Source organism: Catharus ustulatus, chromosome 5 (assembly GCF_009819885.2).
Source record: "Catharus ustulatus isolate bCatUst1 chromosome 5, bCatUst1.pri.v2, whole genome shotgun sequence".
Taxonomy (NCBI): Eukaryota; Metazoa; Chordata; class Aves; order Passeriformes; family Turdidae; genus Catharus; species Catharus ustulatus.
This window is the reverse complement of record NC_046225.1, coordinates 49,030,388-49,046,229: the sequence shown is the minus strand read 5'-3', so window position 1 is coordinate 49,046,229 and position 15,842 is coordinate 49,030,388. Positions and strand designations below refer to the sequence as shown.

At 37.6% G+C, this 15,842-nt stretch overlaps 1 protein-coding gene across 13 annotated transcripts in view; it reads right to left on the bottom strand.

Annotated features, from left to right (window-relative positions):
* FRYL (FRY like transcription coactivator) overlaps window positions 1-15,842 on the bottom strand; it is a 176,098-nt gene that overhangs the window by 94,605 nt on the left and 65,651 nt on the right. For all 13 annotated transcript variants that reach the window (XM_033061431.2, XM_033061430.2, XM_033061432.2 and 10 more), the window contains one exon: window positions 7,057-7,256. In XM_033061431.2, coding sequence (XP_032917322.1) covers window positions 7,057-7,176 — 120 coding nt within the window. In that variant the 5' untranslated portion in view covers window positions 7,177-7,256. The remainder of the gene's footprint in view (window positions 1-7,056; window positions 7,257-15,842) is intronic.

Genomic DNA, 15,842 nt, shown 5'->3' with positions numbered 1-15,842 from the left:
AAGGGAAGGGAAGGGAAGGGAAGGGAAGGGGAAGGGAAGGGGGAAGGGAAGGGGGAAGGGAAGGGGGAAGGGAAGGGGGAAGGGAAGGGGGAAGGGAAGGGGGAAGGGAAGGGGGAAGGGAAGGGGGAAGGGAAGGGGGAAGGGAAGGGGGAAGGGAAGGGGGAAGGGAAGGGGGAAGGGAAGGGGGAAGGGAAGGGGGAAGGGAAGGGGGAAGGGAAGGGGGAAGGGAAGGGGGAAGGGAAGGGGGAAGGGAAGGGGGAAGGGAAGGGGGAAGGGAAGGGGGAAGGGAAGGGGGAAGGGAAGGGGGAAGGGAAGGGGGAAGGGAAGGGGGAAGGGAAGGGGGAAGGGAAGGGGGAAGGGAAGGGGGAAGGGAAGGGGGAAGGGAAGGGGGAAGGGAAGGGGGAAGGGAAGGGGGAAGGGAAGGGGGAAGGGAAGGGGGAAGGGGGAAAGGGGAAAGGGGAGGGGGGAAGGGGGAAAGGGGAAAGGGGAGGGGGGAAGGGGGAAAGGGGAAAGGGGAGGGGGGAAGGGGGAAAGGGGAAAGGGGAGGGGGGAAGGGGGAAGGGGGAAAGGGAAGGGGGGAAGGGGGAAGGGGGAAAGGGGAAGGGGGAAAGGGAAGGGGGGAAGGGGGAAGGGGGAAAGGGGAAGGGGGAAGGAAAAAGGAAAAAGGAAAAAGGAAAAAGGAAGAAAAAAAAGAAAAAGAAAGAACACTGAGTCCTGTGGACTGGCTCTGGAGGGGTCAATGATTTAGAGCAACCCAAATGCCACAGTAACAGCTTCAAGGGCACACTGCAAAGTGGTAACATATATAAAGATCTGATGAGCATTTTCTGCTATTTAAAAAAAAAATTAAACTACCCTTCACTTGATAATATTATAAATTAGTCCAAAATATTATCTTTCACAAGGAAAATAAAAAAATACCTACAGCGAAGAGTTAATAGCTCACATTAGATTGCAGCAGGCAAACAAGGAAGTTTTATGGACCAAGGTAAGTCAAGTTGTTAACTTGGCTGGTTTGGCACGTAAAAGGAGGTGTGAGCAATACTGATAGCCAGTTCTGCTCTCAACAGGTTGTAACTCGGTTAGCACAAAGTAACTGCTCAGTAGTTTAGTATGAGACAACACCCATGCTGTCAGGTTGTTGACAAAAACTGAGAAAGTCAACATTGCTTGGTGATTAACACTTGCAAGGCTGCAAGAGACAGACTCTATGTTCAACAGATAAAATTTCATGTTGCATGTCCCAAATCCAAGGTTTGAACAGGTAAGTTATTTTTCTTGTCTGTAATCTTGAAAATACAGCACAATTTCTGGCGTTTTCTCCTGTAAGTGCAGTAGTATTTGGTGTTAAAAAGAATTCATTACCTGACAACTATTACAGCCTCTGAAAACTTGAATTCAACACTGCCCAAGCAAAATGTATATGCCTACTCTGAAAGTATAATTTGAAATACTATAGATGCCAATTCACAAGTCATTTTCACTTTCCATAATCCAAAGAAATTCACTTAATTATCTAAGAAAATACTACCATTTATGTACCCTTCCGAAATTAAAAAATATTTTAAGAAGGGAGTTTCAGAAAAATGCATTGATTATTCTGAAAACACGCTCTTTTTTGACCAACTGATGTAATAGTTAATGTTCTTTCACTGTCTATTCAAAAGCAAGGGGTAAAAGGTCTCACTTTCTTGATTCCTTCAAATTCATGTAATTTGACATGTTAAATCTGTCCTAAACTGTAATGAGAATTGGTATTTTAAAGCATATACTAAAAGCTCCAGAGAGCACTTGCAAAGCCGAATTTTCTTTTAGCTAGCACTCGTCCCTCCTTTTTTCTTTACGTGGAAATACCTGCTATAGGTAAATTTGTGTTATCTGTATCACGTGTTCAGATAAACCACACAATAATTGCTAGCTTATCTATAAAGCAGAAATACAAGAAATGTTCCACTCTATACAAATATTGTATCATTGTTAATAAAATTAAATGAGAAAATTATTTCTTTAGAAGATGGAAAAGTGACTTTCCTGTAAGAAGATGGGGAAAGTCAGGCTTCTCATACAATGTCCCGATAAACCATGTTTCCACCATAATACTACAAACTATTATACAGGTGGAAAAAACCCTGGGTTCACTACACCCATTGCATGTGTCAAAACCCAAAAACTGCAGAAGAAAGAAACGAATGACAAATCAAAGAGAAGTGAAATAACCTGCAAATCTTTGGATAAAGAAGTCAAAATCCATGTCAATAGACAGCAAACTAATTCTAAAAATGCAGTTTCCCTCCCATAATCCATACCAATTTAGATACTTCTGTATATCGAATGTTTAAGATTTTAAGGTCAGAAAGAACAAAGTCCTTACAAGTTCATAACATTCCCTATTATGTTTCCTCAGCACTAAGGATCTTCACTATTAAGAGGTAAATACACTGTAGAGTTAATGTAACACTGACCAAACAAAGGTGACATGACCAAATAATACTCTTGAACCCAATCACAGGTTTATCAAGGTCCTTTAATTATTTGTATGGCTTTAGAATTTATTTTCTTTTAATGTCTTCTACCTCTGCTTTGTCATGGTTCCAGTCATGTCACATGATTTTAAAAAATGTATTGAATAGCATAAAGTAAAGGTCTGGAAACTCTAACTGAATTAATAATTTAAGATTTATTTTCTTGGCTTCCTGAAGTTCAGAGAGAGATGAAAATAATAGTCTACATTTATCTTTTAGAAGTAAAATGAAAAAAACAAAACACGACCGCATTAAGCAAACAGCAGTTTGCATCCATTGTGTAAAGGAGAAATGTCAACATATGGCAGGCAGCAGGAATCAGGATGTGCATGTGCTGTGCAAACAACTGCAACCATGGAAAAAGGTACCACCCATTGGCCTCTCTCCAGCATTCCTGGCACCACCTTCTGGTGTCCAGCACACCTCAGCAGGGCGGCCCAGGTGTGCACAGCAAACCAGAGTGCTTCTGGCTGTGCCTCCTCCAAGCTGCAGGGAAGGCACCAGACAAGAGATGCTGCCTTGCCTCCTGCAGTCCAAGGGCTGGGTAGTGCCTGCATTCTTGCCCCAGGGGCAAGCAGAGTACTGTGCTAAATTTCACAACAGACAAACTTTTGAAAGCATCTAGGCAAGATTTGCAAAAGTGTACAGTTCTAGTCTGAGCCCTGTTTAGTATTTCCACAATGAAATAAAATCGCTTGTGTTGGTAGCAGGCTTAAATACCCTTGCTAGTTTTGACTTCAACATGAAACAACCACAATTCAGTAGGAAAGTTTATCAACTTGGTGGCACCATGCTAAATTCTCTGGTTAAATTCTAACCATCCATATTTACATGCAGTTTAACAAAATAATTGAGTTTATCTCTAATCTTTTTAACTGGTATGGTTTATGTCATATTTGTGGAAGGCTGGTGTCATTCCTCAGTGTCATCCTTCTCAGAGGAGGAGGAGTTATTTTTTAAGCTACAAGACTACTCTTGGGCTCTTTTTCCCTTTAACACTATATACTGCTGCAAAAGATTTAGCACAACTGGTTGAGAAAAAAAAAAAAGAGTGGTTTTATTTCATTTATTCACTAAAAAGGATAATCTTCCTTCCTGTCATTACATTTGCTTTCATTTAATCATTTATTTTTAGTATTTGCTGATAAGCTCTGTCTGTAACTTTGAAAACGCTGAGGTACTACATTTTGCAAACAGAGAACTCTTAATTAAATTAGTAAGAAGAAAGTAGGTAAAATTCACGGCAAGAGAAACCATTCAGTCAATTTTTGAAATCACAAATCAGTAGTCAGTTACTTTTAAATGTAATCCATACATTGAGCAGGAATTATACTACCCCTCACCCATAGATGCTATCCTGATCTGCAGTGACTTTATAAAAATGTATATTTTAATTAATTTTTATCCCCTACTGTTCAAGTTTTAAAAACTGTCTAGCTCCTAATTTAGATTGGTCTGGTGTTAAATTCTCTCAAGCAGCTTCACCCAACAGCCAGTCTTTATTAAAGATTTATGTAACCCTATATATATTCTCCACACTTTTGTTTGTAGCCAAGTCATTCCACAAAATCAAATCATACTAAAATAATAAAGGGCTTTCCAGTCTTCCAATAAAGCCTTTTATCCAATCACAGTGCTTTTCTGGGGCTCTTCCAGCCTTTTTATCTATCTTTTTAAATTTCATACACTAGAACTGAATGTTCAGCACTTAAATTTCACATACAGAAATAAAGTTGCTTCAATACTTCAGTACAGTAATTTCACGATTATAAGCTGCACATTACAATACAGAGTGTGATAAAAGGTATCTGTTCTATCACCATCTGTTGAGGGTGGGGGCAGTGATCCTTATCTCAACGGCAGATATTCTGCTAATGGGCCATCCATTGAAACCAGGTGGGGCATTGTTCTTTATCTTTTCACAAACCATCCTTCCTCCAGAGAGTCATTTTCTGCTAATGGTCCATTGAGTCCCACTGTGGGACTGATAAAATTACTTCATCCCATTGGAAGTTGCTCCAGCCAGGGGGAAGAGCCCAACATTTCTTACCAAGATAAAAACAGAGGTTTTGGGACCCTAAGGGAGCCCCTTTCTCCACTGGACTCCAGAGGAAAACCAGATTTCTCCACATCACCACTGGACCTTCAGAGGGAAACTGCACCTTCTACAGGAGCACTGCTCCAACTGAATCACATCTGTCACTGCAGGAGGATGCAGCCACCATTTAATGGGACTGCTACCAACACCCTGCCTGACGGGGTGTCAGGTTGTACTCTGACTTTGTCAGGGTTTGGAGTTTGTTTCTTTGTAGTACTGTATTTCTATTTTAATTTCCCTAGAAAAGAACTGTTATTCCTAATTTCCATATTTTTGCCTGAAAGCCCCTTGATTTCAAAATTATAATAATTTAGAGGGAGGGGGTTTACATTCTCCATTTCAAAGAGAAGTTCCTGCCTTTCTCAGCAGACACCTGTCCTCCAAACTAAAACAGCAGCTTTTCGTTCTTTATCCGTATATAAGCCGCACCTGATTATAAGCTGCACTTTGGGTTTGGACCAAAATTTTAGTCAAAATGGTGCGGCTTATTATTGTGAAATGACTGTATTTTCTTTCAGTGGGATGCTACCTCTTTATGTTATACCGTCTGAGGTTGTTTCATTTTTCCAGAGTTTTTGGCACCTCTCTTAATTTGCTGCTTTTCTATATAGCCTTTCTCATTCTCCAATATAAAATAAGGAAAGCTGGCTATACATATAAATTACATTTGATTCCACTAAAATACATTTTGTTTAATGAAATTCAGCTTAGTAAATGAACTCAGATAAAACTGTTTAAAACCTTTATAGATGACTACTTTAGTAATATTTGTAATTTCTTACATTATCCTAAAGAATTTTATACACACTGCATACACACAAAATACTGACTTCAGATTCTTATCAGTAAAAGATCGTGACTAAGGTAGACTTCATGCAATCAGTATAAAACCTCACCAGATCACAGAGCTGGGAATCGCTCTTCTGTGAAAAGCAAATTATTTAATTAGTTTCATGGGGTTTCCAAATTTTAACCTGGTGAGATGTTTCCATTTTGTACGATTAACAGATTTAAAAACATTTGTTTAATTAACAGTCAACAGCATGGCAAGGAGACACAATCTGGGATTGATGACAGAGATTTATTTAATCTGGTCTAGGGACAGGTTCTGCAGCCCAAGTGAACTCCAGGGCTATTATATTTACCTTGCTATCATTATTCTAGTTAGATTTGACTCCAAACTAGCCATGTCTGTAGGAAAAGCCCTCTTCAGCTCATCTCAGCTGCAGGCAGTTTTGGCCTCTTGTCCCTCTGGCCAAGCATTACACTCCTGTCTGTTCAGCCAATGAACAGAAATGGGGCTGAAGGAGCAGCATTTGGTACATAGGTGGACTGTGGAGCTACCAGCCTTTCCACCCTCAGCATCACTGCCACTACAGCTCTCCTCTCAGTTTTAGTCAGCTACCCTTCCATAACTTGTGTGCCCCTTCCGCTACCAAGTTTTTGTGCTTTCTTACAAACCCTTCCTGAATACATCACTTTTTTGGATGTCAAAAAACAAAAAGGCAAATTATATTTAAATCATAAACTTGTCTAGTGCTCACAGACATATATATAAAGAATACATATAAAGAAAAGTTTCACTTTCCTCAGCTTTTTATCTATTAATGGTTGTAATGGAAGATGCATTCCATAATCCACAAAACAGTTTTAGGTCTGCTTCTGTGCTCTTTTAGACTGCTTCCTAAGAAAACTTTCTCCTGAAGTTCCAAAATTGGGGGTCAAATGCTCACATATGACTTTCTGCACATAAACACTATGGTAAGCACCAGCTCCAACAGGAGCTTTCTGTGAGTTGGCCTTTTGCAAGCCACAGCATCTCACCTGCACAGTGAATTTCCAGGTTTAAAAAAACAAAAAAAAGAAGTTGATTTTTTTGGCTGTAGTTTTGGGGGTTTTTGGGTTTTTTTTAGAAATTTCCATATTAAAAGAAAGTCATTTAATTCAAGACCACAAAGTCTGGATTACCAATGGAATTTTGCCTTTTTGCCTAATCTGCAATATATGTGGACTCTGTATTATTCCAGGTGTTAGTACCATTACTTCAGAAAACAAACCAAATGCATCTTTTCTTGAAAGTATATTGTCCAAGTATTACTTCAAAGAACACTGACAGGAAACACACTTCACAGTATTAATAAAGGAACATATTTTATTGTTCCTATTTCCTTTTGTAACTTCACAGACCTTAGGGATACATTAAGAGATCTTGTTTCCAGTAACTACTAGGTAACAGCTTTGACGCGAGTCAATAAAACAAATCAGGTATCAACCCTGTTTGCAGAAGCCTATTTATTGCTGAAGTAATCCCTTTGAAAAGTCAACAATACCTGGGAACACTTTTTTCAGGAACCATACATATGATAAATCAGCCCATTTCAGAAAAAAACAAAACTGTTTTGAGAGGTACTATGAAGAAAAAAAAAAAAGACTCACCAAAGGTTCAGCCATTACAAGTTCAATTTTCTTTTCAGCTTGAACAGCAAATTCAGCAAAGAGGCTTTTGATGACATACTCGCCCGGTTTCACATCTGGGTCAATAGTAATGTTAGACATGATGATGCCTCTCTTTTCCCAGGTGGAAACAACACTTGGAGAAACTCTGCGTTTATTTACTCTGCTGGGTGGTGCGGAGGCTATAGGTAAAAAACAAGAAAAACATAGAGCTATAAAGCAGAGCTTCTAAACACGGTGCCAGTCAGTTTGTACTTTCCCATTCAACACACACACACATTTTCACACAGAAAAATTCTCTAAAACAGAAGGAAACAACTAGCTGTAAAATACAACAAGAATTTGTTTTAGTTAGGTCAGAACTTCTATTCTTAAGTTGCACAAGGGTTTACAATGTAGGTCACTTCTGTTACTGATAAAACACTCTACAATGCCCAGGAATAACATACAGTACCTTCAGTTCAAGTATGACTACAAATCAGAAGGTTGAATGGAAAGTGTTATCCCCCTACATTATGAGAAGCATGCTTGATACCATTTTATAAATTATCCATAAAGTTCATGTTTCTATTTGGTGTCCAAATACCTTCAAAAGAAATTCTTCCTTGGCACTTTTTGTCACTAAGCTGATTTTCTTAACAAGAATACAAACCCTTTTTAGACATGACATGTTAATGGATATTCTAGTCTCATGATAAAAACTTGTTCCTTGTAGGAAATATCTATGATCAATACAATAACTACAAATAACACTGTACATATCATTTTCTAAGAATTAATGCTTTTGCTTTCATACCAAAATTGTCATATACAAACTTCATATATAGCTATTCACCTTTAATTTTATTTTTCTCCCTAAGCACAACAAAACATTTATTTACTGTGAAAGTTGCCAGCAATGTGAACTGCAGTACTGAAAATCGTGTTTCAGAACTCACACACAGAGGTTTAATACACAAAACAATCAGGGTAAATAATTATAATTCTTGTCTTGCACACTATATATCAAAATAAATGTTGACATCTCTTTATGATGACCTGGATATACCAAGGGAGGTATGATATTTCCCTTGTGTAATTCCATGACTGCAGATGTTATTTTTCAATTGATATTAAAAATTCTTATCTATTGATATTAAGATTTTATACTCCTAAGACAGTCATGCAGGGAGACTAGTTCCCATCTGTTTTATTCTGTTACATTTTGTGATTTGTTTAGGTAAGCTTTTTTAAGGTTTTTTGCAGGTAAAGTTTGAGGAGACGCATTTGGTTTATTTTGCTGAACCTGAATTTTTTTACATGTTCTCAGTTTTTATATGTGCAAACCCTATTAGCTAAATATTATCCTCAATTTTACTCCATTTTTTGAAAAACTCATTTATGGCAAAACATGAGACCAAACACAGAGACTCAACCTTTGGTACATCACATCTTCTCAAGTTAAGTCTTGACCATTCATTATATCCTGTATAAATTCAGAAAGTTACTTTTTACATAATATAACACAGACTCCCGCAGCTTCCACTGAAATTTATCATTTATCAAATGCATTAGTGAAGTGAGCAATTCTGAAGGAGTGAAAACTGAATGTCGCCAACTATTTTAGCTTCTAATCCAAAAGGAAGGTTACCTTGCATAAGGTTCTGAGTACTACACGACATGTTTTTAATCACCATGCTACTGTAAAAACTTGCTGTTTAGCTGAAGTAATGTGTATTTTTTTCCTGTACACAAATTGCAGTATCCTTTCTTTGAGGCTGGAAAGACTTGTACAAGGTCACAAAACTGAGTTCCCAGGAACCAGGAGTAAAACCGCAACAGCAGGCACACTCTACACGTCATAAAACATTTCTAAACATCCTCTAACACTTCAATCCAGCATGTTGATCTCAGTAAGAGGCCATAAAAGTCAGAGAAGAGCATGTCCCCACAGCAGAGACAATGGGACATCAGACACTGCCATGGTCTAGAAGCTCACTAGATACAAATACACAAAAGCATTAAGAAACAGAACAAAGTGCAGGCTGCAAAAGGAAGGTGACAACCCAAAACTCTTTCTCATTCCACATCTGAGAATTGGCTCATCCTTCAGTACAGAAACATAAACATTACAGGGACTTCAAAAAATATGTCTTTACAATGCCTATGTTTTCCAGCATCCATACTCTTGCCATCCTTAAGCCCCAATGCTTCCAAAGGCAGCCCAGAAAATGAGAGATTAATTATGTGTCAAGAAGAAGAGCACAGAAGTTTGAGAAGAGTGAAAAGAAGGACTAAATACATCCTTCCTAGCTATAGCAGGTAACAAACAGAAATACCAAGCATGGGATAGGCAAAACAGAAGAATGCTGCAACAAACAGATTTTGAACAACTTTCCTTTCATCTCCATCAGATAAACAAAAGAGAAATTTGAGTAGATAAGGATCCATAACAGATACCACACATTTCTGACATATGCAGTTGCTTTCATCCTAAATATGAGAGTTTCTTAGAAAGCTTAAGCTTTGTTCTAATCAACAGACAAGTTGGACTGTCTTATTTTAAAAGACATATTGACACTAATAGGCTGAAAAGAAATGAGAGTGTTTAAATCTCCTTTTGAATATCATTACTTGTGTCTTGTCAGAAGAAATCTAGCAAAGCAGCAGCTTCAGCTCGTTCTAGACTTACCTACTGGACATGGCACAAATGCCACATGATCTGGACTGAAGCAAACATGCCAGAGCTCTGGTCCAGTCCCTACTCCTGAAGAGTGAGGAGCTGGTACTCAACCAGCTCTTTTTGCTCTCTGGGGAAACGGAGAAAGACCACTGTGCTCCTTAAACCCAAACTATATTGAGATGTGCCTTACATAGACAATTCTTAATAGCATGTTTATGTAATACATTTCTATATTCAGATTTTTAAAAATTGCATTCAAAAAGCAACTGGATTATACCCAGACTGGCTCCTCTGAGTGCTGCAGAAATTCTAGTACAAGGCAGAGGTCATGACCATGCAGCCAAGCAAATGTGGTGCCAGGAGAGCCTGATATCCACCCACCAGCATTAGCAAGGACACCACTCTCTGTCTATAGTTTCACACAGCTCCCTTTGGATGGCTCACACTGCAGTACTGTCAAGGGATGCAATCCCTTTCAGTCAGCTCTCTCCCTTCCTATGCAAGCAAACACAACAGTCAGCTGTGCAAAGAACTGAACTGGAAAAGCAGCATGCATATTAATTTCTTCCCCAGGTTAATTCTGACACAATCACTTGTCCATGGCACACATCACACACAGGTGTGTGTCAGCACACAGAGTCAGTGTAGGGACAGGGCTTGTCTTTTTACTCTTTCAGCAGCAAAGCAGAGCCAAGGCTATCATACAGTCATGCATGTTACTAATCTCTGTGTTCACATGCACAAACTCTCCAGGTGGCAATGAACTTACCCCCACAAAACACAAGAGAGGACTGTCAAACTGAAGCAATTATGAACACTGCCATGAGAGTACTACAAATACCTTAGTTTTGCTAAAATGTAAGAGCATGTAAAAGGCACAAAAAACTATTAGATTTACTTTCATCCCTGAACTTGCTGAGGACTCTAATTCACGACATCACTAATGGTTGACATTAGCATCAAGATTCTTATCTTGCATATGACAATGTTCATGGTTTTATCTGCTTTGTAAAACCAGTAATTTAGTTAAATACACACAGAAAACAAACATGTAGGAGGGAAAATGGAGAGGGAGCTCGACTGTTTAATATGAAAATATATGAGTTTGTTAAAGAAAAGTCAAAGTCTATTCTCAAATTTCTTAAATAGGTCAAACATTATTATCGGGTATAATTATGTTCAGTGGGATTCATTTACTCGTGAATTTGCAATCAATAACATTGTAGGAAGGATCTATATGGATTTTAAATATGCTTAATGGAAAAAATGTCATTGCAGGACAGGATTAAATAATTTTTTTCTGCTATTCTTCACCATCAAAGCATAAGCCATTCTTTACTCTTAGCTGCCAGAGAAAATATAAGTCTCAAACATCATTTGGAGGCTTCAAAACATGAAGCATTCTACAGAACTTCAGATGATATCTGGAACCAGAAGCCATACAACTGGCAATAGTTCAAAATTTAAAAACTACTTTCATAAATCGCTTGAAAACAGTGAACATTATTCACTTGAAACAATATCCTGTTTGTTTGCTCTGATGTGAACTACTTTTACGTGGGAAATCTGGGAGCAATGCAGCAAGGAAATCTTTGTTAAACAGTATTGTTTGGTTGCTAGGGCCACACCAAATTGTTTGGATAGTTGCAAGGAACAGTAAAACAATACAAACGATAATTAGACAGACAACACACTCCTAGGTCAAAAGGCAACACACCCTGAAGTATGCTAAATGAGAAACATTGTTTCATGTTAAACACAAGTGTCTAGAAATAGGAAAAGTTATTTAATACCCACGTTCATAGTAAAGAATGCTGCTATTTTATCATCCTGTTTCTCTCCACATAGCCCAAAAGCATCAAGTACTTGAGGATATAAAGTTTACATATTTACCAATGAGATTCTTCAGGGTTGAAACATACAAAGAAAGGTAACAAATGCATCCCAGCCAGTGACAGCTGATGAGTCCATGTTACATCATGGCTAATATAAAATTATGATTTTTAGCTTTCAGACTTATTTTGGGTACTACTTTACACTCAGCTGCTGGCATCTCGTATGTGCTTTTTCCTCAAGTTTTTCATAGCTTTTGCTTTAACTGAAATTTGAGTTCAGTTGCTGTTGTGTCTCAGGAAGCTGGATGGTTGGACTGAAGTAAAACTTCTATCAGGTGTGAAAACGCATCTGGAATTAATTTATAGCTTTTTAAAATAAGGTACACAATTATAAATTAAGCATGCTCACCACAACCTTAAGAGGCCTCTGCAGTTCTCATCAAGCAGATTATATTCTTGGTTGCTATTTTCAATTAATTGCTAAAGTAGTAGATAATTTTACATAGCTCACATTTAGCAATTAAGCTTTTTACTGTTATTTTTGCAGCACATTTACTTTCACAGGCACTTTATATTTCCTGCAACACTTGTTGCAGAATAAAGTTTGCATTTCCAAATGACAATACAAAAATTTTCAAAGACTAAAAATATAATGTGTGGTTACTTAAAGGAATTTTAATTAAGCTCCTTGCCTTCTACTCTGATAACATCTAGAACATTTTATCCTGCCTCACAGAAATGATATTAATATACATGGAAACTTGTCTGTAGTGATTATTAGGGTGTTTCATAACAACAAATCTTTAGTTATTTTACCAAAAGAATATTTTTCTCTTAAAAAGGATGTCAATGTTCAAAAGAGATGGCAATCTATCCAGAATCATCCCAACAAATTATGAATAGAGCCCAAATGTTAAACCTAAGTTTTCCATGCCCCTGATCAGAACCCTGTTTTTCAGAGCAACCTCCTCAATAAATTCATTATTTCACAACTCTAAAATTCCTGTTGATCATCAGGTTCCCACTGTTTCCAAAGTCTGCTTGCTCCTACCAATGGAAATGAAGGTCTTATGACTTGAATGAAAGGAACCGTGAACAGCTTTATGAACTCAACAAAATTCAACATACGCTGTTCTAATAACAGGTGCACATACCAGATCTTAGCCTCCAGCCTATAAGCAAATACAAAGAGCGAGCCATTCTTGACTTAAATCTCTTGTATTTGCTTTCACAGTAGTGACGGGAGGATGCAGTTCACCTGTGTTGCTGAAGCATGTGATGGCAGAGCAGACAACCAGGTCCACTTCACTGGCTTTTGTTCAAACTACAAGTGTTATGTAGCACTATTGATAGTGCATGAAGCCTGTCTGAAAGCTGCATTTATCCCTGCCTTACTTGCTCCAGCTGTACTGAATCCCTGCTGACGTCATACACAACCAGTACTGTGGCACACGTGGCTGGTTCCTTGGTTCATCAGCATCACACAAGTGCTGGACTCAGCAGTCTCTGCAGAATTAGTGGACCCTTCTGCATTATACTGCATTTATCCAGATTTTCTCTTATTTCATTAACACTTACTTACCAGCAAGATGGTACTAATCTTAAACTGTGCTATTAGATACAATAAAAAGAGTAAAAAATGCAAACTCATAAAATATATACTCATTTTAAGCACATCTGGTTTTGTAGAAATACTATTCTGATTATGTAAATTACTCTCAACAATACATTTAGACGGACCAAGAAGTCAAATTTCTGCTAGACGCCCTTTTTTTGAGGCATTCTTACAAGGCCCTCAAAAAGGTCCATACCTAATATGAACATTAATCTTGATACTGGTATGAAACACTCAATGCCAAGGAAGAGGCACAGCAGCCTCCTGATACCAGAATAATATCATTTTACAAGATAACCTAAATAATGTGAACAAAATTCACAGTCTTTGACAGTGAAATTAGGTATCTATTAAAGACCACTGTCCACACATTTTCATAGAGTGTGATATCTAGATATTCCTTTGCTTTACATAATACACATGAACTGATTGGTAAACTGAAATGCAAACACAGCAGTAGAAACAGAAATCAATTTGAATACATTAGAATATACATAATCAAGAAAACAAACCTGCTCCTTCTCCGCTATTTCTCATACCTTAGTCTGGATATACAGTTCTTCATGCATGAATTTGCTGTTATTTTTAATACAGACTACACAACTAATTCATCCAGCAACACCACCTATGGAATTCTCTCTTCTTTCTCTGTGTTGGCAGTATCAAGTGAATTTTCTTTGGAAAATGTTTAACAAAGATTTCGGCTTCAAACGCGCGTCCAATTACACAACAGGCAAAGAAGAACTATTATCTCATTAAGAGGTCACATGGACTAAGCCCACAGTGCAAATTCTTACCTCATCTCTCTCGATTCTTTACTGCTTTTAAGTGACTTTCATGGAAATAATTAAATAACCAGCAATACTAGTTGGTACTTCTGTCAGGCATTTATGATATGCCACATGATGATAAAATGAATGGATTACCTACCTGTGAGGTAGAAACAGGCTTATAAGTGGTTTCATTTAGTGGTATAGTTCAGTGTAAAATTTGTAAAGCCAAGCCTAACCTTTCAGTGAGAGGAAGTTTTATGTGTATTGATAACTTCCCCTCCATGTCTAAATCGGAACTTACATTTCACTTGTGCAGCAGAAACACTTCCCTATTAACAACTTATCTAAGGAGTTTCAGATATGTTTAATTTCAGTCAAATTCCGGCACACAGAAACATAAATTAATGCTGCATCAATAAACAGAAGATAAACTCATTTCAACAAGCAGTTAATTAACCATATGGCTATAACATGAAGGATAGCCTGGGAGAGAATACAGAAAGTACTTCTGAATTTATCATGGGAATTAGTGCTATGACAGTTGAGCTTTCATTTGGACTAAAAACATCCCCACAGAATAAAATCTTCATAGCAATCTTGTAAGTTTTATCGCTAAGATTACTTTTTTACCTCCAGCATATATGAACGTTTTTTTTAGGGAAAGTTCACTCAACTGAAAGAGCAGCTGTAAATTTGTCTAGTTACAGGTACTCAGATGAAGCTTGTTTTCTGCTCTCAAAGCCTCTGAAAACACAGGCAAGAACAGTAATAGAAAAGTTACTTCTCACCAACACAAAGACACAACAGAAATTCTAAGGCATTAAACCTTGTCTGGCAGTATCTGGTTTCTAGGTATCTAGGGCCACATTACAATCCATTAGAAGTCTTACTGCTACAGATGATCCTCAAATTTCAAGCTTTGCCTTATAACTAAGTAATTTAGTCCTTCCAGAGATTCAGTAGTCTTCTTCTCCACTGCTGTTAATACCTGACATTTTCATTCTTAAAATGTGATTTTTAGATTTTCATTTGACATAAATATTTAGAAATGCAACCAGTCTCCCACAAAAGAAAAAGCAAAAGAGTAGTAACTTTGCATCAAACTTTAAAGTGATGGTTTTATAATTAAAAAAACCAACCCAAACAAACAAACAAACAAATTACAAATATTTCAGTTTAGAAGAAAATTTCTCCAGCATCTTTTTCACACGTACAACCATTGTCTAGGATGTATGAAGTGAATACACCTGTGTGTCAAACACAAAAAAGTCCTTGAAAGGTCTTTTTCCCTTTTAAACCATAATCATTATCCTCTGGAGACTTTTTGCTATATTCTTGGCAACATTGTTCCTTTTCCCCTTTTTTGTACTAATATTCAGATGCTCTTCGAGGAAGCATTATGAAGAAAACAAGCCATTTCTCTTATCTAGCTGCTTTAATGGCTAAGCAAACTCTAACCAGCAAATACTCCAATTCCTGTATGGGACTTCATCTCATATAGTCCTTTCTCTACTTTGAAAAGTCAAAAATAAAATAGGTATAGGACTTTTTTCCTGAAATTCTAGAACTTATAGAAAGATAAAATGGATTAGAGATAAAATCAGGGAAATTATTTTTAAACACTTGTTTTGCATAAAGTCAGACAAACGAGAAGAGAGAAACTGGACTACGAATTTCTCCAAGTAAGTCCTACTGGCTTTGCCATTATGGGCTGTGGCACTCATTCCTCTTATCTTTACACATAGGTGAGGAGTAGCAATTCCATTAAACTTCTTCCTAAAGCTCTATCCTCATACTCTACAAAAAGCACCTGCTTCTCTACAGAACTGTGACTGAATAGAAAAAGCAATGGCCACGTACAGAATGTACAATCACCTAAATTA